General features: G+C 67.7%; 1 protein-coding gene across 1 annotated transcript; it reads left to right on the forward strand.

Annotated features, from left to right (window-relative positions):
- Positions 1 to 7,183: 7,183 nt before the first annotated feature.
- Positions 7,184 to 10,291, forward strand: PIM3 (Pim-3 proto-oncogene, serine/threonine kinase). The gene is made up of 6 exons (XM_069489840.1): positions 7,184 to 7,270; positions 7,353 to 7,462; positions 7,552 to 7,602; positions 7,702 to 8,071; positions 8,876 to 9,052; positions 9,128 to 10,291. The coding sequence occupies exons 1-6, from the start codon at positions 7,186 to 7,188 to the stop codon at positions 9,313 to 9,315; spliced, it is 981 nt and encodes a 326-aa protein (XP_069345941.1). The 5' UTR covers positions 7,184 to 7,185; the 3' UTR covers positions 9,316 to 10,291.
- The last annotated feature ends 488 nt before the right edge of the window (positions 10,292 to 10,779 follow it).

Genomic DNA, 10,779 nt, shown 5'->3' on the forward strand with positions numbered 1-10,779 from the left:
TCAGCGGCTGCCCTGGGCCAAGGACCACTGTGGAGCCACCCAGGCCCAGGGGTTGGGGGAGCACTGGGTGCTCGGGGGTGGGGGGAGGACTGGGCACTCGGGGGTGGGCCTGGAACCACCTCCTCAGGTCGGGGTTCTCCCCCAGAGGGACTGGCTGGGACAGAAAGCTAAACCTCGCCCCAAACTGGGCCACGTACCCCACCGTCACCTGGCGGGTGTGTGGCTGCACCAGGCGTCCCGTCCCCATACAGATGGGGACAGGTGTCTGTAGCAGTGGCCAGCTGGGTATCCAAGGAGGAGGAGGCCTCGTGCCCCTGGCTCACCCAGCCCTTCTGGGTCAGTGGCTCTCCCTTGTCCCCCTCCCTCCTGCTGCCGCGCAGGCCTGGGCCTGGCCAATGGGGCCGCTGCAATAGGGCTGGGGCCCGGGGCCACGTGTGGCTGCGCCTGGGCTTGCTGCTGGCTGCAGGGCTCAGCACGCCACCTGCCCAGGTCCCCGAAGGCCCCCGTGGGCCCAGCACAGAGCCCCGAGCCCCAAGCCCCCACCCACTTCATCCTGGACCTTTCTCCAGGGGGAGGGCCCATTCCGGGGGCAGCAATGGGAGCTCAGGGAGGGGGAGTGTTTGGAGAGGCAGGTGGGGGACGGTGCAGAAGGGCTGGCCTGGCCAGGGCGGAGGCACCTGCAGGCCACCCCCTCTACACCCACCAGCTTCCCCCAGGCCCCCCCCACCCGTGTGGACACCTCTGGGGCCACAGGCCTCAGCAAGGCGCCGCCGACCTCGGGGCTGAGTCAGCAAACCGGGGAAGAGAAGCAGCCCTGAGTGAGAGGTCAGGCCCTCTGAGTCCAGAGGGTTTCTGGCAGTGCGTCCTGCAGCCCACGTGGCCCCGGGAGGCCACCAGGGCCCTCTCTGTGCTAATGAGACTGACCCCGGCAGAGCTGGCGTGAGGAGGTGGGCCGAGTGTGTCCTCCGCGCCTAGGCCTGGGTCTGGCACCCACAGCCCAGAGGAGTGAGCCCTGGTGGGACCCCAGTACCCGCCCACGGTCAGAGCAGGGCAACGGGCACGGCGGGGCTCTGGACAAGGAATTTCTTGGCGTGGCGGAGCCTGGCGGGAGAGTAACAGTGCAGAATTCCTTCCGTGTCTCTGCGGCAGCCCACGAGCCAGTGGATTGCCTAGGAACCTGCCCACCAGGAGGACCAAGTCTGCAGCCCCCTCCCACATTCCCCAATCCCCCTCCCCCTCAGGTGCGGCCCATACCCTTGGGACTCAGCCCCCGGACTGGCCATGGCCACCCGCATGCCCGGCCCGGCCTCCCCTCCCAGAGCCTGGGGAGGATGAGAGGATGTGCCCCTCGCTCCTGGATGGAGCTCGGTGCCTGCGACAGGGAGAGGGTCCCTATGGGGGTCTATGAGGCCCTGCCCCACCCGATGTGGCTCAGTCGCCCCATTGTGGGGGTGACGGTGGGGCAGACAGGGTGTCCCTGAGTCCCTGGGCTCCCCATCTGGACAACGGACAAGTTGACAAGACCCTGAGGCTTCAGCCCTTGGCCACACCAGGCACACACCAGTGGTCCTCCTCCCGTGGGGCGGGGGAGCTACAGAGCAGGAGTCCCCCTGCCCCAGCATGGGGCCTGACAGGGCTGGGCCTGGCTCTTCCCTGCTGGGCCAGGGCTCAGAAGGAGAGGGAGAGGGAAGGAGGCACGAGAGCTGCACACGCAGTGAGCAGACGGCAGGCTGAGCACGCCCTCCAGGGTGCCCGTCCTGCACACATGTGCACACGTACCAGTGGTCACCTGGGAACAGGTGTGCACACAGGTGCCTTGCTCCCTGGGCCCTGAGCCAGACTGAGCAGGCCCTGGGATGGGTCAGGACGTCCTCCAGGCCAGACTGGCCCTTCCCAGCTCCTGGGCCCTGGAGCACCCGCGCACCACACCTCCCCAGGAAGCCCTGGTGGCCCAGCCAGCTTGGGGCAGTGAGAGCAGAGGGGGCGTCCAGGGATGGGCTGGGCCAGAGTTGGGGCCTCCCTGGCCAGCGGCCCACTCCGCTGCAGGGTGGCCGGCCCCTCCCTCCCACTGTCACTTCCCAGGAATAGGGAAGTGGCCCTGAGGTGGGAAGACTGCCTGGCCACTTCTGAACTGGACGCTCTGCCTGGCTGCCTCATGGCCCTGGGGGCAGCCTGGGGGAGCCCTGGACAGAGCCGGGGACAGGGCAGGGCCTCTCCCCTGGGCCTCAGTGGACCCCTCTGGACTCCCCCAGCTCTGGGTTTGAGCCTGGACTCTGGGGCTGGCCCAGAGCTGCAGCAGCCCTGGAGCCACTTTGGCCCCTGCAGGCCTCCCCTCCCCCGCCCCCAGGACAACACGAGGAGACCGGGAGAACCTGGGGGTGCTGACCGGCCAGGTTTCAGCTCGGGGCCGCCAGACTCCTGCAGGCTTGGCCAGCAGGCTTTGGGTATGGGGGGGGGATATGCCCCAGGGGCGCCCTTGCTGGGGCAGGGTCCTGGAGCCCCCACACTCTGCTCCTGCTGCATCCTGGGATGGAGACACCTCTAGTGCCTCTCAGTGCCTAGGCTGGCCCTGGGGACACTCCCAAGAACCAGGCCCGGTCCTCTGGCCAAGGCCGTAGGAGGAGCAGGAAGATCTCCGCAGAGCAACACAGGCCACCTGGAGGGGGTGTCGCCCAGTGGCAGACTGGCCCCAGCCCTGGCCCGGCTCTGCCCAGGACCCGGTACCAGCCCAGCAGGCCTGAAAAGAAGAGGGGGCAAGGACAGGCTCCAGGGGGCCGCGTGACCAACGCAGGCGCTGTGCTCACCTTTCTCCACGAGCAGAACTTTGGGCCACGTGGGCCTTTCTCAGCACCACTGACTGCCGCCCCCACATGCCTGGGTGTGGGGGACTCCCCCCCACAGGACCCACAGGCCTGGGGTGCCCAGGCCGTCATCTGTCCTGCCCTGCGTGTCCAAGCCTGAGCCGTCCGTGGGCAGCGTTCATGCCCTGGCAGCAGCACTCCTGAATGCCTGGCTGGGCCAGCTGCCACCAACAGCTCGTCCTCCCCCATCCTCAAGCCTATGAAGGCCACTGCTCCCTCTGACACGGTGTGACAGAAGTGCCCCACCGGGGTGGACGTAGGGGCGGGTGGGTGCGCATGCTGAGCCTGGGCAGGCACGTCCATCTCCACGGTGGTGATCGTGCCCTGAGCTCCTGTTTTGGGGGGATGTTTGCTCTGACCAGGTCCTCTGGGGTCCGTCTGTAGGGTGTGGTGCCTCCGTGGCTGGAGCATGGTCTGAGTGGTGCCAGGACCAGTCCTTGGGTGCTCTGTGCCAGCTCCAGAAACTTTCCTGAGCACCCTGGAAGCCCCCTGGGGCTCAGGCCACCAGCCCCAAGCCACTTGGGAGACCCCAGGGCTGGCTCCAAACTGCACAGCTCTGACCCGGAACCCATGGTCCTGTGGCCCCTGTGGCCCCACCCTCCCCTTCACCCTGCACACACTGCCACCCCCCACGCCCTCCCCCTGCTTGGGGTCCTCCCCTCCTGGAAGCCTGGAGGGGGGCTGGCTGGGGGGCAGGGACTTTATGCAAATTGAGGTGAGCGCCCTGCAGGACAGCCAGACCCAGCTTCCGGTGCCTGGGGACCCCGCCAAGTCTCCTCCTTATCTGCGTGCTGGGGCCAGAGCCAAGGGGACCAAGCGGCCTGTCCAGCCTGGGCACCACAGAGGCCGCCAAGTCCCCTGGCCCCTCTGCACATCCCCAGCCTGGGGCTGAGAGGCCGCGCCCACTCACAGGGCACCAGGCAGCCTGTGTGGACCGGCCAGGGCAGGCAGGAGGAGCGAGATGGCCCCCCCAGCTGGGGCTCCTTGACCCGAGGGTCCCAGCAGGGAGGCGGTAGAGCTGCCATATGGCATGTGGGGGGCTCTGCCCGGGCCGAATTGTCCCAGGGAGCCCCCCTCTGGGGCCTGTGCCCAAAGCAACAGCCTCCTCTGTTGTGTCCTAGGGACTCTCCTCTTGGCCCTGCAGGGCAGCCAGAGCCCCGCCCCACGGACTGGGATGTGCCCGTTGCTCCAGGGGCAGGTCGGTGGCAGAGTTGGGTCTTGGCCCAACTGGTGGCTGGGTGGGGCCTGGGCGGAGGGTACCCAGGCTGGGGTCAGAGGACGGCCCCTAGCAACAGCCAGGAAAGGCAGGCAGGGCCAAAAGCCAAGAGCTGTGAGGGCCCAGCCCCCTGGGCAGCGATGCCGTCCCCTCCAGGTGCTGAGGGCGGCCAGCCCTGGTCTCAGCCAGAGTCCCTGGGTGTGGAGAGGCAGTGGTGGTGCCTAGAGGAACCGAAGCCTCTCGACACCGGCGGGCCTGGCTGAGGAGTCCAGACAGCAGGGGTCCTCTGAGCAGGGAGGAGGCTAGAGGAGGCAGCCACAGCGGCTGGGCCAGAGTTCACGTGGCCATCACCCCTGGTTCCCACTGATTGGGGCCCCACCCCAGCCCAGGCCCAGCCCCGGGCGCCTCTGGTGAATATTGCAAAATCCTGGCAGGGCTCTGCTCTCCTGTCCCCAGCGGCAGAGGCTGTGACAAAGGGAATGGAGGCAAGAGGGGAAAGGGCATGGCCTGGCCTGCCCTGGGAGCACCCTGACGCAGCCCGTCGCGGCCCAGTGCAGGCCGCACGGGGGGTGTGTGGCGGTGCCTGTGCTGGGCTGGACTCAGCTGGCTGGGCTCAGGCTCCAGGGGGGGCTGGGGTGCTGAGTTGGGGTGCCGAGTGGGGGCCCTGGATGCAGTGGTGCGAGCTGAGCCCAGGGGCCAGGGAGACATCAGGCCCAGGTGGGGCCGGGCGTTCCTGCAGTAGGAGTCGGGGTCAGGGGGCTCAGGGCATGGCTGTGACTGTCGCTGGAACTGCTCTGATGGCCCAGGACGGCCACAGCAGGTGCAAGAGGACAGTGGTGTGCTGACAACGGAAGGGGGAAGACCCTGCAGGGTCAGGGACTGGGTGGACAGCCCCTGGGAGGTGAAGGTAGGAGCCTTCGTGACCCCTCATGTCAGTGCTAGGGTCCCCAACACACAGGCACACAGAAGACTACATCCACAACCCCCACCACAGAGCCCGCAGAGAGGAGGGTTACACAGAAACCCCCGCCCACCTCCCGCTCTGCGGGCTCCAGGACGGGGCTGTTGGACCCTCCTCACTCCCGGAGGCTCCCACAGAGGCTCTGTGTGGCAGGAGCCCACCTTCAGGTTGAGAGGGACGAGGGGCTGTGGATGACTGGCCGCGTGGACCCAGGTGTGGGCTCCCCTTCATGGAGGAGTGAGTCCACGGTGCTCTTAGATTGGGGAGCCTCAAGGTCAGAGCAAGACCTGAGAGCTGGGGGGAGTGGAGGGGACCCCTCCCCCATCCTAGTCTCCCAAGGCCAGCTGGGCTGGGGCCAGCCAGGCACCCAGGCCAGGACGACCCAAGGAAGACTCAAGTGATGGGCAGGGGGCCCACTAGGGAGACCACGATGGGACTCCAGCCGCTCCCAGCTGACTCGAGCTCGCCCTCGGAAGCCATCCTGATGTGGTCAACACAACACTCCCCAGCACTCCCGGGACAGCACGACTGTGCCCCCATCGGAGGGGCAGGCCCTGCTGGACCCTCAGCAGGTCCCCTGCAAAGAGCCACAGTGACCACACCCCCCAGGTGCTGCGCAGATTCCGCTGAGGGGGAGGCGCAGGGCCCACCTGGAAGCAGACTCGTGGTGGCGAGGCCATGGTAAGCCTGGCAGCCGTTTTGCCGGCATTAGTGTTGTGGCAGGGGCTGAAGGGGACCCGGAGAGGCAGGTAGAGAACATTAGGGTTGGCTCTGATCCTGAGAAGAGGTGACAAGGCCCAAAGGGCAAGAAGAGGTGGCTGGGACAGCAGAGGATCCGGGGGATGGGGCGGGAGCCCCAGAGAGGTCAGGGCCCTGGGCTGAGGCGTGCACAGCGGTGGCCTCAGAAAGGCTCTAGGGAGGGGCTTGGGGTGGTGGCTTGCGGTACCACGGAGGGACGCTGATGGTGGCAGTGTAGGGGTGAGAGGCCAGGCTGCGGGAGGCTGGAGCTGCTAAGGGACTCGGAGACCGGCGAGTGGGCGTGCTTATGGGTCGCACCAGGAGACCGGCGAGTGGGCGTGCTTATGGGTCGCACCAGCCGCAATGCTGATGGTGGCCTGGCCCCGGAGGGGGGGGGGCGGGCGCTGGGAGCACCTTGGCCCCTTGGTCCCTCAACTCTGAACCCATTCTGGGCACCAGCCCCCGTGCCGGTGGCAGGCCACGCGCCTCCCAGAGTCCTGAGCTGCTCTCAGGGCGGTGACCTTGGGCCCATGTCCGCAGGCCCTGGAGCTGGATCTTACGACACGGGCGCGCCTGGGTTCTGCGCAGGAGGCAGATAAGGGGCTCTACAGGGTCAAGCCCGACGGGACTACTCGGGCCGACCGCAGCCGAGGCAGCAGTCAGGGTGGGCTCCCTGGTAGCGGCGGCAGCAGCTGGGCATGCAGGGAGGCCGGCTCGGCCAGATGGCTCCAGGCAGGTGAGGGCGGGCGGCTCGGAGGACCCTCGGGCGCCGCGCGGGCGGAGCCCGGGCGCACCTGGGCAGGGTGGGCGCCACCTCCCCGCTGGGCCACGGAGTCCGCCGGCCACGCGCGCACACGCGAGTCTCCTCAGGGGCCAGGGCGGCTCAGAACCCCCTTCCCGATGGCGCCCCTCCCGGGACCACCGCTCGGCCGCGGTGGCGGCTCGGTACCCACGTTCGGGACGATGACCTTCCCTGGCGAGGCCGGGGGAGGAGCCCAGGAAGCCCCGGCCCCCACGTGCTACCATTGGCCGGAGCACGATGTCCTTTGAAAACACCGGCTCCTATTGGCTTGCGCGGCACCTCCCCGCGCGGCCGGAGGCGCCCGGCCGTCGCCTGCGCGGGAGCTGCGCGTGCGCGGAGCGCGTCCGGCTCGGGCAGGGAGGACGCGGCACGCCGTGGCACGCCGTTCGCCTCCGCGGATCCACCGCGGCCAGCTAGTCCCGGCTCCGCCGGCCTCGCCCCGCCCCCCGCGGAGGGATCCGCGCCACCGCGGCCCAAAAGCCCGGGGCGAGGCGGCCGGGCCGGGAGCCGCTCGGCTGCTACGTGTGGCGGAGCCTGGTCCCGCCCGCCGCCCGCGGCCTCGGCTCGGAGGCCCGGCGTCCGCGGGCCAGGGAGGTCGCCGCGCGCGATGCTGCTGTCCAAGTTCGGCTCGCTGGCGCACCTGTGCGGGCCGGGCGGCGCGGACCACCTCCCGGCCAAGCTGCTGCAGCCAGGTAGGCGGGGGTGGCCGGGCCGGGCCGGGCCGGGCGGGGTGGGAGCCGCGGGCCGCGCCAACCCAGCGTGCGGTTCCCACAGCCAGGCCGGACCGGGAGAGCTTCGAGAAGACGTACCAGGTGGGCGCCGTGCTGGGCAGCGGCGGCTTCGGCACGGTCTACGCGGGCAGCCGCATCGCAGACGGGCTCCCGGTGAGTCGGGCCGCCGGGCGGACCGGGTTTCTCGCCTGTGGCGCGCCTCGCTCGGCCGGGCCGCCCTGACCCTCCACCCCCCCTCTCAGGTGGCCGTGAAGCACGTGGTGAAGGAGCGGGTGACCGAGTGGGGCAGCCTCGTAAGTGAGGGCGAGGTGGCGGGGCGCCGGGCGGGGTGGCGAGGCGGAGGGGTTCCGGGGTGGCGGGGCGCCGGGCGCGCTGACTGCTGTGTCTCCCAGGGCGGCGCGGCTGTGCCCCTCGAGGTGGTGCTGCTGCGCAAGGTGGGCGCGGCGGGCGGCGCGCGCGGCGTCATCCGCCTGCTGGACTGGTTCGAGCGGCCGGACGGCTTCCTGCTGGTGCTGGAGCGGCCCGAGCCGGCGCAGGACCTCTTCGACTTCATCACCGAGCGCGGCGCCCTGGACGAGCCGCTGGCGCGCCGCTTCTTCGCGCAGGTGCTGGCCGCCGTGCGCCACTGCCACAGCTGCGGGGTCGTGCACCGCGACATCAAGGACGAGAACCTACTGGTGGACCTGCGCTCGGGCGAGCTGAAGCTTATCGACTTTGGCTCTGGCGCGCTGCTTAAGGACACGGTCTACACTGACTTCGACGGTGAGCGCGGGTGCTCGGGAACGTTCCAGCGGGCGGGCGGTGCGGGCGGGTAACGCCCGCGGGGCGCACGGAGGGGCTGGTGACTGTTGGGCGGCGCGCGCCACTGCGGGTGGGCTGAGCAAGCGCGCGTTGGGTCGTGGGGAGTGGGGGCGAGGGGCGCGCTCGAGACTGCCGCCTCCGCCTCACGGGCGGGGGTAGGTTCATGGGATCTTTACGACTGTGAGACCCCCGGCTGCGGGTGGCACCCAGCACGTCCTCGTGGGGCGCGGTGGCCTGAGGCTCAGCCGGCCCCGTCTGCTCCTGGTGTCTGGTGTCCGGAGCGGGAGCGGGAGCGGCGCCGGTGGGGGCCTCCTACTTCGCGGAGGCGGGCTTGCGTGCGTGCTGAGCGCGGGGACGCCACAGCAGAAATCCCCGCATTGCAGAGCGTGGGGAAGCCGGGGCTCCCCGCCTGGCGCCCCCCCCTTTCTTTCCCCGCCTTTAGCAGGGCGGTGAGGCACCCGCTGCGCCCTGGGAGCATCTGTTTGTTGTGAAACCAGAGCCGTCGCTCATGTGACCCACCCGCCCCAGCTGGGGGCGGGGCTGGCCCGCTCCTCCCCCCCATTAGGCCACGCCCTTCTGGGCCGCCGCTGGGGTTTTTCCAGGGTGATGACAAGCTGGATTTTGAGGCCTGGTGCTCCCTGCTCCAACTCAGGCCTAGGAGTGAATTGTCGGCCAGTATCCCCGGCCTTGCACCGTTTGCGGGGTCTTTATGTTTGTCTGGTGTGCGCCTCATGCGGTTCTGATCCCTGCCGTGTGTCCCCACAGGCACCCGGGTGTACAGCCCCCCGGAGTGGATCCGCTACCACCGCTACCACGGGCGCTCAGCCACCGTGTGGTCACTGGGCGTGCTGCTCTACGACATGGTGTGCGGGGATATCCCCTTCGAGCAGGACGAGGAGATTCTCCGGGGCCACCTGTTCTTTCGGAGGAGGGTCTCTCCAGGTATGTGTGGCACCTGATGGGGGTTAAGGGGTCAGGGGAACCAGACCCCTTCCTGACCCCGGCCTCTCCCACCAGAGTGTCAGCAGCTCATCCAGTGGTGTCTGTCCCTGCGGCCCTCAGAACGGCCCTCACTGGACCAGATCGCTGCTCACCCCTGGATGCTGGGGGACACTGGGGACACTCCAGAGACCTGTGACCTGCGGCTGTGTGCCCTGGACCCTGATGACGGGGCTAGCACCACATCCAGCAGCGAGAGCTTGTGAGGAGGGACCTGGACGCTGGCACGGGGACTGCCCCACGCTCATGAGAGCCAAGGGACCACCTGCCTCTGCCAGCCCCCTCATGCCCCCAAAACACTGACATTCTCCTGCCTGGGCTGTCTCTTCCTGCAGAAGCAGTGATCTGTGACCCCTGGTGACCTTTGCTTTGAGTGCCTTTTGAACGCTGGTCCCACAGGACTCGGTTTTCTCAAGCTCTGTCTGTCCAAAGACGGCTCTGGTCGAAGTGAGATCCCGCCTGCCCTGGGTGGACACTTGAGCCCGAGACGTCCCTCTCTCTGTGCTGCTCTGTCCGGGAGACGTGTCTGACCTGGAGCATTCTCACGTTGGGCACGGGGGTCCCATGCGCCCCTCGCGTCCTCCAGTCGTACAGTATCTGGGCGTGTCCATGCACAAGCAATGCAACTGCGGCCTCTGCCGCCTGCCTGCCCACTCGAGCTGTGTCTGCGCGTGCCAACGTCTGTTATTTATGGTGTGACCCCCGTGGAGGGCGCCCCTGGCCCACCGGGGCTATTTATTTAATTTATTTGTTGAGGTTACTTTCTCTGGGCAGCCTGCTGCCTCCAGGCCCCTGGGGGGGAGGGGAGGGGAGGGAGCTGGCTGCGGTCCAGGGATGCAGGTCCTGATTCTTGCACCTGGTGTAGGTTCCTGGCCTCACCTGTGTCTGTCAGAAGATGAACTTGTACAGTGGCTAATTTAAGGGGAGTGGTGACCCTGCCACCTAGAGGCACTCTGTGCCCCAGGGGGTGGGTTTTAAATTATTGACTTTGTACAGTCTGCTTGTTGGCTCTGAAAGCTGGGGGGTGGGGGGCAGAGTCTCAAGCCTCTAATTTATTTTAGCAGCTGTGTTTATGTGGTCCCGGTGTGTCTAGGCATCGAGGATGGGGGTTTCTTTCAGTTAAGAAGTGTGACATGTCTGGAGATCATATTTTTTATACAGGTATTTGAATTAAATTTTTTGTACATAGTGGGTGTCCTGTGCTTACTGGGCACACCTAGGGTGAGGGAGGGAGGCTAAGAGGCTGCTGGCCTCCTGCAGGCTGCCAGCTTCCTGGGTCCCCTCCGCCCCCCACCCCACTCCCAGGAGGCTGCCCGGCTCTGCACTCCATGCTCTGCCGTTTATACTCAGGGCGCCTCTTGCGCCTGGTCTCTCTCTGCCGGGCTAGTACGTCTTCGCCGCATGTTTTAATATCTTTGGCTGATTTTGCTGATTTACTGTCTAAAGGTGTCCAAGCATTTTATCGAGTTATGGAAAGCATCTTCCCTGCAGAGGAGTCCTGAGCAGGCTGCGCCCTTGGGTACCACACGACGGCCATGTGCTGGCTGGGTCTAGCTCCTCGGCATAACATGCCAAGCATGGGCTGAGGCTGATCCCTCAGCCTGCTCGAGGCTTCCCCTCAAGGGTTGCTCTCTTTGACACCTGTGTTGTCCTCCTCTCTCCGCCCTCAG

This window comes from Eulemur rufifrons, chromosome 16 (genome assembly GCF_041146395.1).
Source record: "Eulemur rufifrons isolate Redbay chromosome 16, OSU_ERuf_1, whole genome shotgun sequence".
NCBI classification, from domain to species: domain Eukaryota; kingdom Metazoa; phylum Chordata; class Mammalia; order Primates; family Lemuridae; genus Eulemur; species Eulemur rufifrons.

Bases quoted from the DNA above. Each gene is read 5' to 3' on its own strand.
- PIM3 (XM_069489840.1), top strand. From the start codon at position 7,186: ATGCTGCTGTCCAAGTTCGGCTCGCTGGCGCACCTGTGCGGGCCGGGC. The intron at 7,603-7,701 runs GTAAGTGAGGGC...TGTGTCTCCCAG, and splicing joins TGACCGAGTGGGGCAGCCTC to GGCGGCGCGGCTGTGCCCCT. The intron at 9,053-9,127 runs GTATGTGTGGCA...CTCTCCCACCAG, and splicing joins TCGGAGGAGGGTCTCTCCAG to AGTGTCAGCAGCTCATCCAG.